The sequence below is a fragment of the Cladophialophora psammophila genome, assembly GCF_000585535.1.
Source record: "Cladophialophora psammophila CBS 110553 chromosome Unknown aczJe-supercont1.1, whole genome shotgun sequence".
NCBI lineage: Eukaryota > Fungi > Ascomycota > Eurotiomycetes > Chaetothyriales > Herpotrichiellaceae > Cladophialophora > Cladophialophora psammophila.
Genome location: NW_006912922.1, coordinates 313,949 through 337,352, shown reverse-complemented (window position 1 = coordinate 337,352; position 23,404 = coordinate 313,949). Strand labels below are relative to the sequence as shown.

Here is a 23,404-nt window from a genome sequence, read left to right as displayed (position 1 = left end):
ACTGGATCAAGTTGCTGGGGCGGGTTGCTGCGACACCTTCAAAGCTACACTCTACAAGGTCATTTCCGCACAGATAGCTGACCAACACCTATGCGGGGTGGTGGGAACTCGACAGGAGCTTGACCATCCGAGGTTGCACTTCAATAGGGTTCCCTGAGCGGTTGTCACTGTGACACTGAGCGCCCTGGTCGGCCAGCATCGGAATGATAGTCCTCTGAGATTCCACTTTCGACGATGACTTACTTCAAGGAAGATGCCATGAGGCCACTGAGGCCACTGAGGCCGCATTATTTCTCAATTTAGCTCCTCCAAAAACTCAATTGTGTCGAGGAATATGTGATATATTTTATTCATGGAGTCTTGATTACGTCCCGGCATGCAGTCAGCCAAAGACATCATAGCGCTAGCAACATCGAGTGAAAACTGCCACCAGCTTCGGTCAGTCTATGGGGATGGCAACATCAGTAGGGGATACCTTTGTCCTGTTGAGGGCTTCACACAGGGCTCCCTTTCAGCCTTGAGGACAATGGGTTGAGCCTCCTCGACCGGCTGTGACCAAGTTTTAAAACAAAGAGGCAGAACCGTGGTAACAAAGAAGTGCGAGAAGTCAATGGAAGATGAGGAACGAGGTCGAAGGAGTCAAGAGTTGGGACTGCGCCATGCAAGTATTCAGCTTTGTCGTTTCTCCAGGCGTAACCAAAATTGAAGTGCCACTGGCACAGTAAAACGGTTCGCAGTTTTGTTTCTTGCGACAAAGATCGAAACAAAAGCCTTTATGGAACGTTGCCGGCGCCGATTCATTTCGTTGAATATTGACGCGCTTCGGATTTCGCATCTGAATTGTCTTTCAGCGATACCGCAACATAACCTTCGCTCCGAACCGAACAAGATCGACTTGGCGCAATTTTCTTCTCTGCGACAATGGTCGACACCCTCTCTGATTTGAGTGCTTCCCAGGCGGTTTAGGACACTCCCCTTGCAGACCTCTATCCAACGCACCGGTCAAGAAACTGAAAGCCTCAACAAACCTTCTCGAACTCTGAATGTCAAGCGAAAATAGCATCCCAGCTCGCTCAGTCACAGCTCCCGACGTCTCTTGATCTTAATGCACCAGGTGTCGTCGCTCTCGGTCCAAGACCCGTCTCTAAGGCCACGTCGAATCCTCCGCCGCAACAGCCGTTCCCAGATTACTCTATCGGCTACATCCCGACCGCAGATGTCGCATTCGTTAGCCAGGCAATCCCACTATAACCCACAAATAGGCAGCATTCCACTCACCCCTTCCACATGCTCTCCGAGACCAAGTTACAACCAGTGCTCTTCTAAATGGAACCATATCCGAGCACATTGACCAGTGTCGACGTCCCTCTGCTTCTGAACCTAGCCACCAATCAAATTGGGCAAGGCAATAGAGGAAGGCAACTGAGATACTTTAGGTGGACAGCACACTACGTATCTGGGATGTTAATGGAGTTGTGGCTTCGCTTCGACCCGCACGTCGACATGATTGATATCATGGCTCGCATTTATCTGCCCAGTGGAATGAGGATGCCACAAGCCAACACAATCAACATGCGGCAACTGCGACTCAGGGAATGTGTCCCGGCGACGCCGTTCAACTTTGGACGGCAGTACCCCACTGCAATGGAAGTCGACCAGATTTCCAAGAGGACACGCGAAAGGATGTTGTTTAACAGATGTATGACTGTCGATTTTCCGAACAACCGCCTTCTCAAACCTGTTCTCGCCAGCGACAAATCGGCCATCGGACACATTGACAGCGGACTACCACTTGAATATTTCTTGAGCTGATACGCTACTCCCTTTCCAATTCCTTCCCACCATCAGCTGTTGGTCCCCGAACTCGGCAAGCGCATGCAGACTGTGGCACTCAGACGAGGCCTTGGCAACGGTCCGCACGACTATCATCGAGTCCTTGTGGACCTCCATCCTCCTTGGTGGTACAAAGACGCAGCGAGAGATGCGATGATCTTGGACGTCGACAACAGGACGCACGACGAATGTGAAGAGAAGTTCGGGGAATACTCAGGGGTGACGAGATCCGGTGTGCACCGCACTAGGATGTTGAGGGCCGCTTATTTAAGCGGGTACTAGGCATAGGCTCAACCTCAACCTCAATCTCAATCACCTCCGTCACAGTCCCCGGCCAAACCAACCTCAGCCTGCAATAGCTATGGCGGCATTGCTGGCTCAGCAAGCCCCGCCTGCGCCAGTGCCAGCAATAGACCCGCGTTTTGAAGGCACTGCGGCCGCCGCGTTCGGGTCGGCGCCTGTATTGCTAGTGCATTTCACCAATGCCGAGGGTAGCTTCTCTTATTATGTGGATGCTGCCCATCGGCGTGAATACGAGGAGGCGGCGACCTCCCCGTCTCGTACTTAAAGATCTGAGGACGAACCCTAGGGCGACCATCTCAGCTAAAGCGGCCTGAGTGACGGCAATGTGTTTGAGGACGAAAGAAGAACAGAGGAGGGTCTAGAGTGTCAAGCACAGGTTGTATTGGTGGAGCGTTGATGACGAGTCTCCTCGTGTTTGTATGATTATATGGCTTGGGAGGGGGAGAGGGAGGCATTTCCTTAGAGATATGGGATGTGTTAGAATCAAATGGATTTTCTTTCACAAACTTCAGTTTCCCTATTACAAACGTGGTCTTCTCAATTAATAGTAGATACGCGGCTGGCCACGAAGGCAGCGCAGTAGCACTAGTGCCCGGTATCAACACGTCATATGAAGCTTGACAGTTTAGCAATTCGCAAACATTATTACGTCGATGGCCTTCCTTTTGCAAACACTCGATCGTAGATATATCAGATCCTGGGAAAAGAATCGGTAAAAGCAGACGTTTCATTTGATTCAGACCCTCCAATATCTGTCTTTGATGTCAAGAACAATCCCTGAAACGCCAGCCTTGTCTCGGCACGTGGGCATTCCGAGGGTTGGCGTCTGATCTACCGTTACCTCGTACTTTCGCGGTTACAGGCTTTACCCTCTATGCGCCGTCAAAGTGATCTTGGTTACATGTGCAACGACATGGACAAGGCCACGGCAATACTCCGGAGGAGGTGATCGCGCATACCCTGCAACAGCCGGACAGATGTGTTGTCTGGAAACACCCAGACAATCCACTCGTCATCGCGTCGTGCGAAACGGTGGGGAAGATAGACACCAGGGCCTTCGGCGTCACGAACGGAGAGCAACCTGAAAGGGCTTCGGTCGCGGCGTACTTGACACGTCTCTTGGCTTCACAAAGACCTCTCAGAGGAATGGACCGGGCGCGGCGCACGTCGAGGTTGGGTCTGGAATGACGCCCGGCTGCTGATCCTGTTATTCATCAAGCATCGCGCCTCAGACACAACTTGAAAGCTCAGGGGATTCTCCGTCGAACCCCGTTTGGATGAAAATGACAATGCACTAGGGACTCGTGTCCAGAGGTTGGACCAGAATCTTATATATCATCAAACAAACATATAAACATTTCTGACCACTCATTTCACCTCGTGGCCTCCATTCAGCAGTTTAAAGTGCGTTCTGAGTTTCGTTGCCGGGAATTATTCTAGGAAGATCAACTCCCCATCGTTATTGCTTATGCGCTCGTCGAGGCGGACCCAATCCCTGTTCCATCTCCCGCCGCCCGTGCCGAGTTCCGCTTCCAAAACCTTGCCGTTCTCAATCAGCCTGACGTTTCGGGCGCTGGCGCCGAAGTTCCCTCCTCGATGCCACGCAAAATGTCCGCGCGAGTTGGTCAGGCAGTGGTTCAGCGAAATGGACGAGAGCTTGTGTTCGCCGTGGACGTTGGTGCAGGAGGCGATGAGGTCGTAGTCTCGATCCAGCGTAATACTGTTCGCAGAGGCAGAGAAGTTGCCGCGCATCGGAGCAGGGCCGTGGCCTTGATGCTGCTGTTTTTGATGTTGGTGCATCCCGTACGCAGCAGCCCCGCCCACGCCCACGCCCACGCCCACGCCCACGCCCACGCCCGCGGCGGCTAAGCCGTATTTCTTCTTTTTCTTCTTCTCGTCGTCCGAAGAACTGCTGCTTGAAGAGGAAGACGAGCTGGAAGAAGAGTCGCGCCGGAGCCCGGCAGGGCGTTGAAGCTTCTGCTTCTTTTCCTTCTTGTGCTTTTTGAGAGCGTCCTCGGCCAAGGAGCCGGCTATCGCGCCACCCACAGCGCCGAGAAAGCCATGGTTCACTTTATGGCCACCGTAGGCGCCTAAGGCGCCTCCAGCTACAGCACCCATGAGCCCGCGGTCTTGAGAAGTTTGGTCGTTTGGGTCAAAAGGCGCTCCGGGTTGCGGAGGGTAAGCTCCACCAATGTGCGATGGGGGAGGCCCTGGTGGTGGCGTGAAGGCGTCATATTGGCTCTGGGCAGGGGGTGGGTGAGGCGAGTAAGCACGTTGAGCTTGATCGCCGTAGCTATAATCAGGGGTGTGAGTGGGATAGTTGGATTGATGATAGGAATGGTCGGGTGGAGGCGAGGCATATTGATTTGCGTGATGGGAATATTGGTCAATCGGGGCTTGATAACCTCCTTGATGGCCGTAGGACTGCTGGTAGTCCTGTGGCGGCGGAGACGCATAGTCGTACGGTCTGTTCTGGTCATAGTCATGCGCTCTGTGCTGGTCATAACCCTGGTTGTAGGACTGGTCACCGTAGCCATGAGGGGGAGGGGGACCAGAGGGAGGTTGCCATTGCTGATGGCCTTGCTGATGGCCTTGCTGATGGCCTTGCTGATGGCCTTGCTGATAGCCTTGCTGATAGCCTTGCTCATAGCCTTGCTCGCCAGTGTTCCCGTACCCGTGCTGCTCGGGGGGATATTGACCGCTGTAGTAATCTTGACTGGACATTATGTTCAGATCGGAAATTCTCCGGTGGGCAGAAATGCAGCAGCCGTCAGCTCTTTGATCTCTTTGAGGTTGTTGATGCCTCGAAGCTGATGGAAATCAATCCCCGGACGTCTATGCGCTTGAAGACTCGGACGCTTTATAGACTTTCGAGTCGGGGGCAGAGCACGATACAACTCATCGAGGTACTGCGGTATGGAGAAGGCATCCATGTTTTGATGGCAGCCGAAGGCGGCTGGTGGCCTGATGCAGGAAATATTGTGGCTGGAAACATCAACACAGCCACACAGAGTGATAGAACTCCAACCGGCCATTGGTTGATTGCAGACAACGGCCACCAGCACCGCCACACAGCCACAACCAAGCACAGGCTAGGGGGCGACGGACTGCGAGCTTGAAGAAGCTAAGATTGAGGGAGTTTGTCTATACCACAAGTTCACGAGACGCCTACCATGCTGGAGCTTGTCGGCGTATTCGTGTATACCATAAAATGCTCTCCAGGCTGGTGCCCAAGGAGGAACCCCCGAAACGCTCGACCCTTTATTCATACCATTGGCGATATCTGACATGGCGGCCACTTGGTCGTGGTTGAGCACCATCAGCTAGACGAATGCAGGGTCTGTTCTGTATCAGACTGTGTCCTCAGTTGACCCTGAGAACATCTTCGTTGGGTGGAATGTCTGACATGCCTTCCCCCTTCCTTTGGTCGAGAGCTTCGTCTTGATTCTTTCGGGCATCAGGAACCACATTGCCTACGTGGCCCAGTTGGGTTTCGACGCCGACGCCCCCTTTCAGCGTCTGCAGAACCACGCAATACCTCTCACTCAGCTCGACCAGCTTATCCACCTTGGATTTGTTCTCCTCGTTAACGTCGAGACGCACAATGAGTCTGATCTTTGTGAATCCCACCGGTACAGGATTGCCCTCCGGATCCCTGATACCCATTGTCCCCCGAAAGTCGAGATCTCCTTCTGCTGTGACTGTTCCATTGTTAATGGGAATCCCCAGGCTTGTGGCCACTGCGCGAACGGTAACACCAAAGCAAGCCACCAGAGATTCCAGCAGCATGTCGCCTGAGCACAGTTCACCGGAAACATCAAACCCCTCTCCGCCGGCGGCTCGATGAAGACCCGCCACTTTCCGGGCGGCCGTGCTCGACGAGAGGGAACATGTTAGGCTGGTCGAGGTAGGGTCCAGGGTTCCGCTGGAAGACAAGGTCACAAGGGCGGAGGAAGGGTCGGCTCGGTATTTGTCTTTCAGAGGTTTCTGTTTTGAGCGGAGAGTCTCGGCGGCTCTAGTTGCAGCGTCGGACATGATGAGAGGAGGAGCGGGCGGAAGGACGGACGATTTCACAAGAGTAGACTGATTGAAGGTGACCTCGATCTAGAGTAAGTCTTTTTGTTTGCAAGGAAGGGGCCAATACAACAGGAGATGGAGATGTTCATATTCGTCTGCTCAGTTTACCCCTCATCCGGCAATAGTGGAGGCTGTGAAGCTTCCTTCGGACCGTCGTGAGGATATACCAATGGCCATTGGACCAACTTGCCATTGAGTGAACCTATCTTTTTCGAGGTAGCAAGCGATCTCTTCTCAGAAGCACTCGGGATACTACCTTGGTTAACATGATCACCGTGACGCCGAAAAGGACGGCGAGACGGATGCGAAATGGGTGTTTTGACGAATTTCAAGCGGCGCAGCTGCGGTGCCAAAAGGGCAAGGGCAAGGGGAGGGGTCCTCCTATCTTCACGTGCTGATAAGCATCACTGATCCCATCGCAATGCCTTTTGAAATCCTTTACAACCTTGAAGACTTCTCCAATGAGCCAATTTACAAGTATCACCCTACCTCGCAGCACTTGTTCCTGGCGGGGTATTGACACGACCGAAGGAGTTAATAGATCAGGCACTCACTTGCTGACATCTCATTATCTCCATCAGCTCCGTCTCCACCATCTCTTTCAGTGCACTTGACGTCATGTTCACAGACTCTATCCATGAGCCATCGATGTCCCTGTCGGAAATAAAATCGAGTGCTGAGCGGCCCTCTCATCCTTTGCGACCTCCTCGGTGCCTCCTTCGTGCCACCACCAACACGAAGTCCGAGAGGAAATTCTCTCCTCACCTGTTCGCCCTCGTTGAGGCAATCTCTTCCTTTATTGGTGTTTGTCCTTTCAGTGACTGTCCGCGATCGAAAGGATAATTCGATCCCTATCCTCCCCCCCCGCAGGCTAATAGGGCTTCCGTAGCCCATCCACACACAGTATGCCGATCCCCTTCATGGACCCATGATATCTTGGCATCCCTCCGCTCTCAGAGACGGATGGGATGACGTCTAGAATGCCCAATCATGTTTCGTTCCGAGCTGCGCTTGACCTGTTTTGGTGAATACCTCCCCCTCCACTCCGCGCAGGGATGTCATTGCCACTGACGTTGATCTGCATCATCAGCGATCGCCTCACACAGTATCCTTCTCCTGGTCGGAATTCTCTATGCGCATCTCCTAATTCCTATGATGAAGCTGACCACGACCGTTAGCTTTTCCCCCCCGCGTCAGTGTAGGTGGTCCGAGCAATGAACTACTCAGCGCCGAGAGGATCCAGGAATACCTGTTACCAATCAACAGCCATGGCGTGAATGGAAAACAGACAGACTTCTTGCGCATAAGATGGTGAGTAATATCCCTGCAGCGCGACGTAGTACCCATCAAGGCCAATTTTGCAACGTTTTCTGTCGGCTATTATATGCTAGCTTCCCGCATCATAGTAATGGGCGGTTCCATCTGGAACCCTCCTTACTCCCACCTCTCTTACATAGCCTTCGTCCCCATGCGCTCGTCCAGCCTCATCCTAGAAGACAACCCCAGAATCCGCATCAAAGCACAAGTTCAAGACCCTGTCGACCACTATGGAAAACCTCGAAAAACAAAATGACCATCCCTTCCGAATCCCCCATGTACGCGTCGCCCACGGCTCCTCGTCCTCAGAACCCGCCTCGGACGAAGTCACATTCGCACACCGCGAGCACGAGCACGAGCACGAGCAAGAGCGAAGTGCGCGGAGCATGGACCCGAACCCCAGCGCCCCGTACCCGTACCACCAGGAGCACGGCCCGCCCATCGACAACGCGCTGAAGTACGCTGAGGCCGAGGAGGACTACCAGCACCACAAGAATCTGCTGTGGAGCCGCATCAGACACCATCTGCGCGACCCCTTTGCCGAGTTCATGGGCACCTTCATCATGATCTTGTTTGGCGACGGGAGCGTGGCGCAGGTCACCTTGAGCGCGAACCCCAAGTTGCCCAAGAGCAGTCAGGACAAGGGCGAGTATCAGTCCATTTCTTGGGGGTGAGTACTTTTTGCCCTCCTTCTCTCTTTTTCAAAAAATCTTCCCCATATTTTCCCGGATCCCCGTTTTCGTTCTTGTGCATTAGGCAAGAAAAATGCACGGAATTCTACAACAAGGGTGGCTGATATCTGATTTTGTTCGGAGCGGAACAGTTGGGGCATCGGCGTGATGCTTGGCGTATACGTTGCGGGCTGTGCTGGAGGGCATTTGAACCCCGCTATCACGTTTGTCAACTGTCTATACCGCAAGTTTCCCTGGTACAAGTTCCCGATCTACGCCTGCGCGCAAGTGCTGGGCTGTTTTGCCGGCGCGGCCGTCATCTACGGCAACTACAAATCCGCCATCGACGCGTACGAGGGCGGCGCTTCGATCCGCACTGTCCCTGGCTTCTCGGACCATGCCACCGCGGGCGTCTTCTGCACCTACCCACAGCCATTTTTGACCAAGACAGGCCAGGTGTTTTCCGAGATTATCTCTAGCTCGGTCCTGGTATTTGTCATCTTTGCGCTGAAGGATGATGCGAATCTGGGAGCGGGCATTATGGTCCCCGTGGGATTGTTCTTCTTGATCTTTGGTATTGGGGCGACGCTCGGGTGGGAGACCGGATATGCCATTAATTTGGCTCGAGATTTTGGGCCTAGGCTGTTCACGTATTTTGTGGGCTATGGGCATGAAGTATGGAGTGCCGGAGGGTATTACTTCTGGGTATGTCCAGGTCCATCTCGGGCTTCTTTGCCACTTTGCTGACGGCGAAAATCGCCAGGTTCCGATGATATGCCCTTTCATCGGATGCACTTTCGGCGGCTTCTTGTACGACACGCTCATTTACACGGGCGAGTCGCCGATAAATACTCCATGGATGGGTATCAAACGGCTTGTCCATCCCACCCGCAAGGGGATCATGGAGGCCATTACTGGAAAGCCAGCCAAGGAGGTTTGAAAACCCGGCATAGTGATCGGTCTTGCCCTAAGCAGGTCGACCTGGATTTTACAAATTTTGCGACGAGCATATGTGTTCTGAGCTCGGGACAGATACGATTCGGCGGTTCCCTTCGTTCTTCGATGGAGGCTTTTCTTTGGAGGCTCTCGAAAAGTTGCCTTGATACACTTTGATCTCGGTCCCCTGGTTAAATAATGATCCATGCATCTTTGCAGATTGGTCTTTAGGTTCTCTGCCTCTTCTTCTGTGGGCCACCCTCTTCTTCCTCGTCACTTAATTCTGCATAAATGGTCTTTGGCTGTGTGTTTTTCCATGCTTTCGTGAACATAGGATCCTTCTCTGCCTTGTCGGCGTATTTGAGAAGCGCCGCTCTCGGGTCTTCTTCCCTCATCGAGCTCAGAGGGATTCGTTCCTTGATATGCCGCTCGTCAGGTTGACTCTTGGCAAAAGGCGTAGTGGCCGGGATGTGAGGTCTCCGCGGATCACGGGACTTTCCTGACGCGGTGAGTCCGATGGTCGGGTGTCTTGAGGCAAATGTGCTGCCCTGAATGGCTTCACTGGCGGTTCCTGGGTTGATGATTGCGTCGCTCGATACCCCTTGGGACATGTCTGTGGTGAGAGTTGGATCGTCATCTATGTGGCGACGCTTAGGTGGCTTAGACATGACCATTACCGCGCCTTTCGTGGATATTTTGGGATCGAAGAGGACATGTGTTTCTGCGTTGGCACTGCCGGTGATGATTTGGTTGAGTTTGTCATGCCAGAGGACGCTGATCAGAGTCGATCCAGGGGTGATGGGGGTGACGAGTTCGGGTTTCAGCGTTGCTGGATTGAGAATGTACAGGTCGCCGGTCTCAGAACCCGTGATGATGGAGGATGAGTTTGGGGCGAACAAGATGTTCGAAGTTGGGTATTGACTCGATGTCGAAGTGTGAGTTGCAGAGTTGACGGGCTGTTTGAATTTGCGTGTGTCCCATAGTTTGATGGTGTCATCGCCACCTCTTGTGACAACCAGTCGCCCATCAGCGCTGATGTCGATACCGCTTGTCCAAGTATTGCTAGTATGTGCCTGCGCGATTTCACCACTTGGCCTGTGGTAAGGCCCGTCTCCTCCCCACATAAGCAGAGAGCCATCCAGCGCGGCAGCAACGAGGAGGCTATTCCCGCCTTCGACTTGACTGCCCCATGCGACAGCAGTCATCCGACTTCGCCCGGCTGACCCTGCGAGCTTAGATTTGTGGACGATGACGTCTTTCTGTTTGTTCCGCACATTGACGTCCCAAATACGCAGGGTACTATCGGTTCCAGCGGTTACACAGAGGTCGTAGGCATAAGGGTGCCACGTGCCACTAGTGATTTCGCTGATATGTCCCTTGGTCATGTTCATGTCGCGGAGATACATGTCGCCCTTGACGAACTCGGTCAGCGTTTCCCCATCACGGGACAGTATCCTAGCTTGAGGGGTGGCTGAGACCACTAGAACTTGGCTTGGCGAGTTCGGGTTGAACTTGGCGACGTGCACTGGATGAGTCTCAGAAGCCGCTGAGCCCTTTGTGAATGTAGGATCGACAGATTTGAAGGCTCGCAGAGTGTTGGGAGCCATGGAAGCAAAGTCATATAGCTTGATTGTGCAGTCTGTCGAACCGGTGATCATCCGGGATCCGGACGGGTCCAACGAGATTGTGGTGACGGCACGATCGTGAGTCTTGAACACGATCTCGTGGGAAGCAGGATATTCGTCTTCCTCCTCCGAGTCATCATCAGAGTCGTCGTCCGAGTCGCTGTCACCTTTTGAACTGCCTGAAGCCTTTCTCTCGGCCTCAGGCAAACCTGTTACTTTCCTCCTTGCCGTCTCCATCTGTGCTTCGATGTCAAGTTCACCTCCTGAGGCTCCAAATGCGGCCGGGAGATAGTCTTTGAGTGCATCTTCGTCCATTTCGAGACTTTGAAAGGCTCTCTCCGTGCAACGGCGATGCCTTTGTGAAATGCAAGATGCTGTTGCCTTGATATGCTGGGTTGAGAGTGGCAAGCCTTGCACCCGTCAAGCTGCCGCCCGCAATGAAGACTGACCGCGGTCGATTTTAGAGGAGTTTCAACCGCACAACGCCTCAAGAGAGAAGAAATTCACTTCAGCACTCAAATTGCGATACAAATTGTCTCAAGTTTGACATATAACTCGACAAAAGAGATGCTTTCTGGTCGTAAAATTTAGGAGGCCTTGGGAGTTGGGGAGGCAAACTCAACTGCACTTCTACCTTTTATGATCCGAAGTACCATTACATCCACTACGGAGAAGTTTAGACCTTTTATGTGCACATTACTTTTCTAGTCTTTTCGCTTTTCTTTCTTTTGGTCTCTGTCTGCCCGGTACTGAGAAGACCATTGGACATTCCCGTTCTGAATGCCGCCGACAAAATAAAAAAAAGAAGCCTGCTGACTCCTCGGTCCCTCTACAAGACACGCACGCCAGGGTCAGTCGGAGATACACCAGCCAAGATGATCCGACTCGTATGGAGATGTCCTCGGCTCTTGCGCCGATCACCTCCAGTGGAGAAGTCCACATTTTTAGTCCACCTGCCCACCGTCTTGAGCAGGTGAAGTCCTTCGCAATCGTCCACACCGACATATTCCTCCTGTTTGCGATTGACGAAGCCCTCGAGTGAGCATTCTAACATATCACGTCTCAAAGATGGATGCCCATAATGCTGTCATCCTCGAAGCCGGCAAATTCCACCCAACCGCCATTTCAGAAGAAACTAAAGCGTTCAATGAAAAACTAATGAATATCATGGCACACGGGCCCAAATGGTATGAGGTGAGTTTCCAGACAAGGGAAGATCTCATGTCCAACCTCTGTTCTCTCCTGCTCTGCCCAGCGCTCTCTCTTAGTCCAAGACCAATACCAACCACAACAATCCCTCTCTACACAACAGGTCGGCGCTAAACGCTACCGCGAAATGCGCGCTGCTGGAGAAACACCCCTTCCTAAGGCCGTTTATCTCGACTCCGCTGAGGACGTTACTATTCCTAGCCGCGACGCTGGACGCACCATTCCCTGTCGGATCCTTCGCCCTCAGAACGGAAAGTCCATCAAATCGGTATTTCTCCACATCCACGGCGGCGGCTGGGTTCTTCAAGATGAAAAATCCCAGGATCCTGCCTTGCAGGAAATTGCGGACACCACGGGCGTTTTATGTATATCTGTAGGGTATCGTCTCGCGCCCGAGGATCCATACCCGGCAGGACCACACGACTGCTTCGATGCCGCAGAATGGTTGATTGACAACGCCGAGTCCCATTTCGGTGTGCCTTTAGGTTTTGTGGGAGGAGAATCGGCCGGAGGGCATTTGAGCATGCTCGTGACACTTCATCTGTTGCAGCACCACCACCCAACCTACTCGGATTTCCGCTTCAAGGGCCTCCTGTTACACTTCGGGTGTTACTCGATGATATGGACCCCGCAAGTGTACAACTTTCAACGACCCGAGATATTGGTCCTGGACCGGGATCTGATGGACCACTACATCGACGTCTTCCTCCCCGGCAAGACCCACGAGGAGAAGAGGCATCCGTCAATATCCCCGCTGTACGCCGATTTGGAGCCGCTGAGGGCGAAATTACCGCCCGCCCTCTTTACGTGTGGGACCGAGGACTGTCTTCTGGACGATACCATGTTCATGAGCATGAAGTGGCTTATGGCCGGTGCCGAGTCGGTGGTTAAGATCGTGCCCGGGGCGCCGCACGGGTACATCATGTTTCCCAAGAGCGCAATGGGGAGTGGTGCTGAGGAGGGAATGAAGGCAGTTGAAGATTTCGTGCTGTCGAAGCTAGCTTAGATAAAGAGACGCTTGTCAATTAGGACCCAGGTGGGCGGGGAGGAGAGTCTCTGGGTTGACAGAGACAATGAGTCTTAATTTCAATCTCATCCGAGGAATGCCTTTCCTTTTCATGCATTTCCCTGCAGCCTTCACAAGGTCGGCCCTTCAGCTCCACTAACCATAGGATTTACTGTTACAGAATAGCCAGTGTTGGACCTCGACCCTCGTCTTTACTCAATCATGTCGATATCATCTCCGACCGGCGGCTGAGCTTCTTGCGCCACTGGAGCAGTGTTGGGGGTCTCATCGTGGGCATTAGCAGTCCCCCAATAGTCATCCATTTCGGCATCGAGCTCTTCCGCGGTCTTACGAGGCCTGCCATTCACCAATCTGTGCCCTTCTCCATCTCTACCGGCCCGTTCCCTCCGCTCACCCGGTCTCCGCCCTCCGCGATGACTAGAACTTCGGCTGTCACGCTGGCCTGGGACATATCGATCAATATTTTCGGGAGGGGGTTTAGTGGTATCACTCCTTCGGTCTCTCGGGCCTCCCCGTCGTGGGGCGCGTCGGTTCCTTCGCTCTTCGTCCAGCTCCTCCATCGGACTTTCACTTCGTCGTCGGCTACGGCTCCCTGGAGCCTCGATTCTGTCAAAAAGACTTTTGGGGTTCTCCACACGGTCAAAAGGGTTGTCTCGTCTGGGAAGCGGAAGTAGTGTGAGATGAATTGGTTGTCCTTTTGCGTTGGCACCATCGAACTCGCGGATGGCAGCTCTTGCATCGGCGACATGGGCATATGTGACAAAAGCGATCCCTTCGGAGCGGCCAGCGCGGTCGTAGCGTAGTCGGGCTTCCTTTACAGGCGCAATGCGTTGGAAGAGGTCCTATAGCATGTCAAAACTGGGAATTCGTGTGGAAGTTGAATCGGCCTACCCAAATGTCCTCCTCGGTCAGGTCGTAATGCAAGTTGTCAACTCTGAGCTTGGCTGGGGGAGGTTTTCTGAATGGTGAGACTAGTTCAATCATTCGTGAAGGCTTGTGCTTACCTGTCGCGTTCTGGCGAGCGATCTTCATCGCGACGGTGATTGCCTTCTCTTGGTCGATCGTAGCGGCGGCCTGCTCCCACCATCAATCGCTTCTTCAATGTGTTCGTTTGCAAAAGTACATACTGTCTGGTTCGTCATCGTATCGGTCGTGGACCCAGTCACTGTCAATGCTTTAGTCCCGTCTTTTCACTGCTCGTGCATCATCCATACTTGTCCAAATTCGCGCGATCATCTCTCGCAGACTGTAGAGGAGGAAGATCTAGGTTAGCTGTCTGTCAAATTGTCCCTGGCCTGAAGCGCGTCGAATTGTCGGAGCAACACAAGGGAGGTGTTTCGAGATGATGCGGCGATCAATCGTACTGGCGGGACAGGCGGGTGCTAGAGGAGAGGAGAGGATGTTCGGACCTAAACGTAGGAGTTAGACAGAGGGGGGCCAGGAAGACGCGTGATGCCTACCTTTCTGACGCCATCGCGAGGATAGTTGTATTCCCTACGGCGTTGCGGTGCCGGTGCTCTACGAGAGCGGTTTTCTGCTCTCTAGGTGGTCGTCAATATGGAGTCAATTGTACGATCAGGGTAAAGACGGACCTGGCGTTCAGCGATGGTTTCGTCGAGGCTGCGATCCATGGTGGAAGGGAGACACGGCGGACAAGAGGAGGCGCAGAAAGCCGAGCAAGGGAGAAGGCGACCAGCAAATGCAGTCTGAAAATTTCACGATATGTTAGGTACTAGGTAATGTTCTCGTAGCGCGTTGATACAGTGCTAACTTGATGAATGGAGTCGGGCAAAATTGAAAGCCTGCAAAAGCCTCGTCGGGTGAGATCAAATGCGGATCATGGAGATTGTCTCCCCGTCACCAGAACATGATCGGCCGGAAAATTATTTCGCCGACATATCTCCTTGGCGGTCGCACGATCCTCCGTTCGAGGTACGTGGTACAGTACTTAGCACATGCATACTCCTTGCTCCCTACCCTGGACACACTAAGGACAGACAAGATACAAAGCACCATGGCATTTGCAGGGCCTATAATCTTGCAGTCACAAAGATCGTCCACTGTATCAGAGCCATTCTTTTGTTTCAATGTCGAGATTCCACGCTCGCTCAGGGAACTCACTCTGACGAGGAACTGCTTGTGCAAGGACTGTGTACTTACATAGGCTCACACGAGATCAATGTGTTTCCTCTCAGCGGCCACTAGAAGCAGTTAGCGACATAGCCAGATGTACCGGGTACCCATCGCTAAAGTCTCTGGAAACCATGTGCTGTACCGAGTATCTGGCGTGCAATCACCACCTCATTCATTGTCGACGCAGTGGCCGACTGACAGCCACTCAAGCAAAACTGCCTCTGTCTCCTCACGCTTTGGGCCCACAGGAAGTTGTGACTTTATATCACCCTACTATGCGGAGAGGCGCACAAGACTGATCGAGAACCTAGACTATGGATCATTGCGGCTGAGGTTTACAGCCTAGCTTGTGGCTTTTGGCTAAAACAAAGTCAAACCAGTTCCGCTAGGACGTGGTCAAGCGGCTCTTGCATTTGCTCGCTGTCGCGCTCTCATTGTAAATAGGACTCAACACGGGCACCTGATTCACTGCGGCTCTTGCACGCCTTTTTCACCAACCCAGACAGCCTCATTCTTAGCTACGCAATCAACACATACCGTCGGCTCCCCCACTTTGCTGAAGGCTCTCGAAATTATCCCGCAGCTTGACAGCTCTATGACCCCCCCAGATTGATCAGAGGCTGTGCAGGAACCACTGATGTAGCTCCGAGGGAGGCCACGGCGCGTTGCGATCCTCTCCCTAGGTATAGCCTAGATGCCTAGTCCCACTCTTTGCTGAGTATTTACTGAGCATGGCCCAGATGGAGGCAAAACTCGGGGATATCCTTCGTTGCTCATCCTGGAAAAGTTATTAGAGAGAGTTATTGAAATCAGGGCTGCCGTGTACTCCCTTGTGAATACTTTGATCTGATTAGGGGCACCAGAACCGGAGGGTCCCTTCGATTCTGAGTATATCTCGGCTCAAATGTGAGCTACTTTGCTTATCCTGCTTGCGTACAGTACCATCGCGATTCTCCTTGGGCGATTACGTCTGTCGGCATCCTAAGCCTTGGAAACCTACGACAAAGTTGCAGCTAATGCCTTCACGCTAAAACTATATTACCTCAATCCGGTCTCTACTTCAGGCAGATACTAGGCAATGAAATTGAAAGACGCGGTCAAAAGCTGACTCCGGAGAAGGCCATTGTCGACCGCGATGATTTCGCTCTCTTCAGGAACTCGACTTCGGTCAAGACAGTGGTGCTTGCCGTCACCAAAAGTCGATACAGGTCATGGACCAGCACCGTTTCGGACCTGTGCAAATGACGAGGCATACAAAAATTGTCGGATCTAGAGAATAGTACGCGCAACATCCTTAGCGACGACTTTTTCCAAACTCATTGAATGCGATTGAGACAGTGTCTAATTCATGGATTCCGGTTTTGTGCGCAATAACCCATGTGACCATCTCCTGCATGAAGCAAGGGAATGATTGCATCGTTAGCATTGGTACAGGCCTTACCGGTGCGATCGGCGTCCAGGACGCCACCGATATACTGAAAGCACTTAAGGAGATGGCCAACCAGACGGAAGCTGTTCACGCCCGACTGGCTCGAGAGTATGCGCGGAACCCCTACTGTCGGTTCAATGAGGATGTCGCTGTGGGCGAAATAAAGATGGACGACGACAAAAAGATCACAATGATTGCTGCCCATACTGGAGTCTACTTGAATCATCAACTGTCAAGCTCCAAACAAAGAGTTGCGCAGATAAATTGCTGTGAGCCTGTCATCAACAGTGCTGCTCCAGTCAGGGAACCAATACGTGGTGAGACCTGACTCCCTCAAAAACGATCACATGGTTGTCAAATTAAATGGACTCTCAAGTAACTAACAGGGCCACAAGAACTATGCCATTCTCATCAATGACTCGTCACGGCCTGTGCTACTGAATGAGACACAAAGATGTTTTGTTAGATGATGCAACAAAGCTTCTTGATGCCCCCTCGAACAGTCTCCGCGAAGGGCAACTAGATCTCAATACGGACCACTACCCTAACACGCTGGAATGGCTTGCAAAAGAGCCAGAGTTCGAAGACTGGCTTAACGAGTACACGATGCATTCGGACATACTCTGGCTTCGAGGCGACATAGGCTGTGGTAAGTCAGTGGCAGCAAAGAATGACATTGGCCATGTCAATCGTGTCCCCCGTGTGCATTGGTCTTTGTATTTCTCCTCTGATGGCAAAGATGAGCGCAAAAGAACAGTCTCAGCTACGATAGAGTCTCTGATGTCTCAATTATTAGAGGCCGACAGGTCAGTCCTGGCTGATTTTGGAAAAATGAATCACAAGATGGATACTATGAGCTTACTGTTGACCGCTAGCGGTGCACGTTCTTTATTTCAGTATCTTTTCAGCGACCACACTCCTCGATCGCCGACCTTGTGTCGTCGTTGACGGTGTCTCCAAACTCTGTGGCCCGTTTGTGCGACTGCACACATCTGACCACACAGTTTATCTGGTCCATCATTCGATCAAAGAGCTTTTTGAGCGCTTGGACTCGCAACGGGATGATTCTGCGCTCGCCGAAGTCGCCAAATATCGTACAGATATTTAGGCCGTAAACACCAGATTGATGACCTCCTGTCTGATCTATCTGTGTATGCTGTCACTCCACTAGGGACCAGTTAACGTGCCATTATCTGTTGATTATCGAGAGGCTAGGGCGTTTGAGAAAGCGTGCGCAGAACACTCTTTCCTGGACTATGCTTGTCAATTTTGGACAAAACACATCGCCCACCCCGACACGTGTCCTCCTCAACTCTCCAATTATTCAACAGCCGCCCGCGCCATCGAATTTATCAAAAAAACAAAATTTGGCATGGAGACATCAACACACTGCATTCTTTCCGTCGTGCGTGATTCGCCTTGCCGTCGAGTGGGTATGGTCTGATGTGATTCATGTTCTACTCAACAGAGAAGACACAGATACCCCTTGCTCTTGACAACCAGGACCAGTCGGCGCTGCGCAAAGCATGCTACTGGGTTCAACAGACAATTGCGAAGCAGCTCACCGACGCGGGCTGCTGGAAGATTGCACTGAAACCCGACAGTGACGGGAACCATGCCTCACATCTGCTGGCGCGCCATGGCATGGGAGACCTCATGTGCGAAATCCCAGAACATTACAACGAGGCACCTTCGAAGCTTAACGCTCACGGTTCTGATGGCTGCCTCATGTTCTTAGAGGCGATCAGACAAAATCTAGACGAGGTAGCATCGTTAATCTGCCGCGTGCCCGATATAGAGCTCGAGCAGACTGACTACACCGGGATGACTGTAATGCACATCGTGGGACGAACTTCTAACGAGCCAGTTCTTTTGTTTCTGGTCGAGCATTGGGCGGATCCGGACAAACAGGATGCGCCTGGCTGTTGGCGTCTATACTACGCTGCCGAGCAAGAATCATTCTCTATTCTGGACCTACTGCGCCGAGCTAGTCCTCTGTCCAGTGTGAGGGACAATTAAGGCGGCACACCGATCCACGGGGGCATGGACAATGACTTAGTTCTATTCGGCCAGAGATGAAAAAACTATCATCCACCGGGTCGGGAACTGGGGAAGTGTCTGCATGCTTCGATTGCTTTTGAGAGCCACCAGCATCAACAGCGCCGCATTTGGAAGATATCGCTGCGCCGTCTTACACCTGGTGGTAAGATGGGCAGATGTCGGCTTGCTTTAGGAAGTTCTGAGCGTACCGGGCCTGCAGATATCCGCTCGAGATCAATTTAGACAAATTGTGTGCATATAGCCAGTCAAGGCGACTCTGCGGAAGTTGTCAAGGTGCTGTTACAAGTTCGTCTCGATCATGGCCTAGATATCGATTCCCGGGACTGTTACGGGAAAATCGCGCTGCATCATGCGACCTCTACCACCGGCGCTCACACGACACGGGTCCTGCTATTAGAGACCAAGATGGCTGCACGGCGCGGGACTTGGCGGTGATAAATGGCTCGAGCAAGGTTTTGAACGATCTTAACGAGTTTCAAGTCGCAATCGGCCCTGCCGATACAGTCAACCTCACAAGCAAGCTCGCGCAATCGGTATCAGCTAGTGGACGGGTCAGATACGAAAAGACTAGTGATCGTTGTGATGGCTTGACTGCTGGCAAACTGTGGGCTTCTTCAACAGGATGATATGCATGGCAGAAATGGAATTCGTCCAGCAATAGATCGACGGCACGCTCGAAAACTGGGCACTGGGTCTCGATCTCGTCTTTTTCTTGGACATGCACACAGAGTTCAACGTTTCTCCTATGAAACCGGCTGTTGCTCGCGCTCAAATCGATATCCTCCATCTCCTCCAGCGTGTGGTCTTGTCTCCGGATGACGGCAACACGTGCAAGGGCATCTTGTGGTTTGAGCCGAACGACGAGCTAAAAGAAAAAAAAGCATCTGACCTCACCTTTAGACCAAAACTTGGACAAGTTTGAAGCTGTGTGGGCTGGAAAGGAGACGCATTACTACTACAAAACGCGCGATCGTGCGCTACAGGAAACATTGGACACGGCGTGGCGGTTTAATGTGGAAATATCTGGTCGAGAGATATAGCTGATATGCGATTGAGTGTCTGACCAATATAACGCCTATTTAAAAGAGCACCCAGTGGTGGATGAGAGAGGAGGGTCAGGAGGGTGAATGTTTACGAGGTACGAGGTAAAGGGGGGAGCTAGCGAGGCTGGCAAGGCTGGGAGATTCGCACGTGATGTATATCTGCCAAGCCCGGGCATGCTGCACAACGACGTACGGTACAACATGCATGCGAGCATTACTGTTACCCGCCAGCGCCATACCGAGTACCCAGTACAACGAGTACAAGTCCGTCGGTGGTCTTTTCTCCATCTTCCTCGTTTTTTCAAAGAGAGAGAGAGCCGTGATGGCTCTAGCATTGCCCATCCTTCCACATCCTGTATCATTCTCATGGACACGCTGATGTCCTTAGATGAAGCGCCGTCGCTCCCGTTCTGCCTACTGGCTACTTCGACTTCCGACAGCATCTGCGTCATTTTTCCGGCCGTTCCTAGACTCGTCTGCCCACAAAGACTTGATTAATCCGACAGGCGCACCCCTTCCCAATGCAAATACCCATCGCTGCTACCACGGTTAATGCCTACCCGACAGAGTCACTGCATCTTTCTGCCCCTGAAGATGGATCGCAACCCGGGGCTGGCTACGAAAAGTGGTCGTCGTTCATTGGCATTGTTACGGCAATTGTGGGAAATCTTCTCATCTCCTTTGCTCTGAACACTCAGAGATACGCGCACATCCTCATAGACCGCGAGTACTCCCAGTCGAGAAAATCCTTCGCGAATGGACACACCACCCCCGGGCATATGCCTGGTCACGCCGACGAAGCGCAGGAAGAGATCGCGGAGGAACGAAGGAGAAAGAATCTCCAGATATCTGATCACAAGAGAAGTGTGGATGAAGAACCGGGCGAACCGGCACATCGTTCCTCTCAGGAGACTCTACAGCCTCCCTTGGGAGCCGCTCAGCAGGACCGTCGCCGAGAGAAAGACTCCACCAACGACCTTGAGAGAGCGTCATATCTCAAGTCGCCATACTGGTGGCTAGGCTTGGTGTTGATGATCATTGGGGAAGCTGGCAATTTCCTTGCCTATGGCTTCGCTCCTGCGTCCATCGTCAGCCCCTTGGGTGTCGTCGCCTTGATCTCAAATTGTCTGATTGCGCCGCTCATGCTCAAGGAGCGCTTCCGTCGGCGTGATCTGTACGGAGTCCTGGTTGCAATTGCCGGCGCTGTCACGGTGGTTCTGTCCGCCAGAAGCAGTGAGGCTAAATTCGGACCAGGTGAACTGTGGAAGACCATAAAGAGATGGGAGTTCCTCCTCTACGTCATCATCACCGTGGTGCTGATTGTGGCTCTGATGTATCTAGAGCCAAGATATGGTCGCAAGACCATACTCGTCGACCTTGGTCTGGTGGCATTATGTGGAGGCTATACCGCGCTCTCCACCAAAGGCGTCTCGTCGCTTTTGTCGGTGTCCCTTTACAAGGCGTTTACGTTTGCCATCTTCTATTTCCTCGTCCTTGTTCTCATTGCCTCGGCGCTCATGCAGATTCGATATCTGAATCGTGCTTTGCAGATCTACGATTCGACGCAGGTCATACCAACACAATTTGTACTTTTCACTCTTTCTGTCATTATTGGCTCGGCGGTGTTGTACCGAGATTTTGAACATACTACATTGGACAAGGCAATCAAATTTATCATTGGATGCCTTTTGACCTTCTTTGGCGTATATCTCATCACGAGCCAACGTCACGAGATGGGCGAAGCGGAAGAAACTGCTCGAGACGAGGAGGAGACGATACAGCTTCTCGACGAGGAAACAGAAGACGTCAACGAGCGGACACCATTAAAGCGGGATGCACCCAAACTGACGGGTGCACCAACAGACGGGTATCCTGTGGTCTTCGATTCAGAGCCAGCCCAAGCTGCTACTGCTACGCCACGGACGCCACGACGATTGTCGAGCGCATCTTCGATAGTTCCCTCAATCTCGGTCACACCTGCTGAACCTTCTGAGGACCTTATTTCCAACCCCTGGCTCTCTTCCACCGAGCAAATCGATGCTTCGTTACCACCGCTAACACCTCAGGTCGGCGGAATTCGCGACGAATCCACATCCTTCTATACCCCGGCCACGTCAAAACACCTCGAGCGCTCTGCTTCCTCGCCTGCAGAGCCAGAAACACCCTCGAAACCATCCGGGACTCCTCGACCTCCGAGCCCAGATCGCTCCGCAAGACTTACGCCCGTTGACAATTCGCCTGCCCCTAGTTTCCTCGCCCGTGGCTCTAGAGGAAGCATATCTCGCCTTTTCCCCGTCCCAGGCCCGCTTTTACCGCCTCTTTCGAACTCGCTCAGTGCTTTGGTGGCGGATTCATTGCTAAAAGGTGAAGGGGCACCCCGTTCCGTGCGCGCTGCGCTCCGTCGATCCCGTTCCGGGAGGCACTCTATTGACGACCGACGACGGACTGTTGCTGTAAGTGAAGACGCCGACGGATATGATCCGCTAGCGGCGTTGAATATGCACTGGCAGAATCGCAGCGCCGACAGTGCTCAAGATTTAAGTCGTGCACAGACGCATGAAGCGAGACCGGGTGGGGTTCAGGGAGGTAATGGCATCGAGGTGGACGTGGAGAGTGACATGGGTAAGAGGAGAACAAGACTAAGGGCGTTGAGTGAAACCCTGAGCGGGATGATGGGTCGCCACTCTTCAGGGAGAAAGTGGAGGGAGAATGATGGCAAAGGAAAAGATGCACCCGGGGATCGATTTGGTGGTGGTGGTGGTGGTGATGCTAGGAGGAGTGCAAGGAGAGATGAGAACGGCTATTCATGATGGGAAAGAAGTGTCGTACTGTAGCGTAATGTTAGTAGATAATACCCCCTGTACGGAGTACATTGAGTCAATGAGATTTACTTTCAAGGGCATGTACTCCATACATAGGTCCGATCGCCATGCCATCCGAGCTGTTTAGGAGTTGATGGGATTCGAAAGCCGATGGGACAAGGCTGTCGGAGCGGACAATACTGAGCTTCCCCTTCCCTCTCTGACCTGCCTCGTCAATGCTGGCATTATGCTCATAACTAGTCGGACTCGACGAGATTGATTCACATCTCGCCGTCTGAACGTAAACAGTATGATAATCGATCGAATCGGGCGGAGTTGTTTGTTGCTGTGGACCACCCATCTAGCCTTGCATCGATCTGGGTTCTCCACGAGGCCGTAATAATCGCCTCGGGTATGTTTCTTTGAGGAATGAGATCAAACCACTGCCCAGATGGTGTTGCCCATGTAAGGGTGATGTTGATGTCCAATGGCGCGGTTTGCAACTTTCACGATTCGGACCTTTCATGCTTTGACCGCAAGATACCACCTTGTGTCCGTCACCGGTGGCAGCATCCAGATGAAGCCAGACCAATCTCGTCATGGCCTTTTCTTGGTCCCGCATCGAGAGCCCTTCCCTGAACCTCTCCGGTAGCTGACAGGGCGATTCCAGTCGCTCTTCCCTCGTATATACACAGTGATCGACCGATGGTGCTTGTTGAATAGCTTCCTCACTGCCGGATTCGTCATATATCTCGGTCGGCGCCGGACGGCGATAATTGTCTGGAGGAAGTGCAACATCCTTGGCCTGGAACAGCTTGCGCTGCTCAGGGTCGTAGACCCAACAGATAGATACAAGGCAGTTTCCATATCCCACCATTCTGCAAAGGCCTTGAACGATCCTGCAAACCCGCCCTGATGCTTCTCCTTTGAACCGTGGAC

The 23,404-nt window shown here is 52.6% G+C and overlaps 8 protein-coding genes across 8 annotated transcripts; 4 read left to right on the top strand and 4 right to left on the bottom strand.

Moving 5' to 3' along the window:
- Positions 1-1,056: 1,056 nt before the first annotated feature.
- Positions 1,057-2,022, top strand: A1O5_00113 (uncharacterized protein). Its single transcript, XM_007740733.1, has one exon. The coding sequence runs from the start codon at positions 1,327-1,329 to the stop codon at positions 1,810-1,812; it is 486 nt and encodes a 161-aa protein (XP_007738923.1). The 5' UTR covers positions 1,057-1,326; the 3' UTR covers positions 1,813-2,022.
- Positions 2,023-3,567: 1,545 nt separating this feature from the next.
- A1O5_00112 (uncharacterized protein) lies at positions 3,568-4,860 on the bottom strand (the record flags this gene model as incomplete). Its single annotated transcript, XM_007740732.1, has 1 exon — positions 3,568-4,860. One exon carries the CDS (start codon positions 4,858-4,860, stop codon positions 3,568-3,570), a length of 1,293 nt encoding a protein of 430 aa, XP_007738922.1.
- Positions 4,861-5,499: 639 nt separating this feature from the next.
- Positions 5,500-6,171, bottom strand: A1O5_00111 (uncharacterized protein; the record flags this gene model as incomplete). Its single annotated transcript, XM_007740731.1, has 1 exon — positions 5,500-6,171. The coding sequence occupies one exon, from the start codon at positions 6,169-6,171 to the stop codon at positions 5,500-5,502; it is 672 nt and encodes a 223-aa protein (XP_007738921.1).
- A 1,589-nt stretch (positions 6,172-7,760) lies between these two features.
- On the top strand, positions 7,761-9,141 carry A1O5_00110 (aquaglyceroporin like protein, other eukaryote; the record flags this gene model as incomplete). The annotated part of the gene is made up of 3 exons (XM_007740730.1): positions 7,761-8,200; positions 8,354-8,906; positions 8,965-9,141. 3 exons carry the CDS (start codon positions 7,761-7,763, stop codon positions 9,139-9,141), a joined length of 1,170 nt encoding a protein of 389 aa, XP_007738920.1.
- A 223-nt stretch (positions 9,142-9,364) lies between these two features.
- A1O5_00109 (uncharacterized protein) lies at positions 9,365-11,077 on the bottom strand (the record flags this gene model as incomplete). The annotated part of the gene is made up of 1 exon (XM_007740729.1): positions 9,365-11,077. One exon carries the CDS (start codon positions 11,075-11,077, stop codon positions 9,365-9,367), a length of 1,713 nt encoding a protein of 570 aa, XP_007738919.1.
- A 753-nt stretch (positions 11,078-11,830) lies between these two features.
- A1O5_00108 (uncharacterized protein) lies at positions 11,831-12,977 on the top strand (the record flags this gene model as incomplete). Its single annotated transcript, XM_007740728.1, has 2 exons — positions 11,831-11,956; positions 12,075-12,977. 2 exons carry the CDS (start codon positions 11,831-11,833, stop codon positions 12,975-12,977), a joined length of 1,029 nt encoding a protein of 342 aa, XP_007738918.1.
- Positions 12,978-13,189: 212 nt separating this feature from the next.
- A1O5_00107 (uncharacterized protein) lies at positions 13,190-14,030 on the bottom strand (the record flags this gene model as incomplete). The annotated part of the gene is made up of 2 exons (XM_007740727.1): positions 13,190-13,840; positions 13,890-14,030. The coding sequence occupies 2 exons, from the start codon at positions 14,028-14,030 to the stop codon at positions 13,190-13,192; spliced, it is 792 nt and encodes a 263-aa protein (XP_007738917.1).
- A 6,155-nt stretch (positions 14,031-20,185) lies between these two features.
- Positions 20,186-22,474, top strand: A1O5_00106 (uncharacterized protein; the record flags this gene model as incomplete). Its single annotated transcript, XM_007740726.1, has 1 exon — positions 20,186-22,474. One exon carries the CDS (start codon positions 20,186-20,188, stop codon positions 22,472-22,474), a length of 2,289 nt encoding a protein of 762 aa, XP_007738916.1.
- Positions 22,475-23,404: the final 930 nt, after the last annotated feature.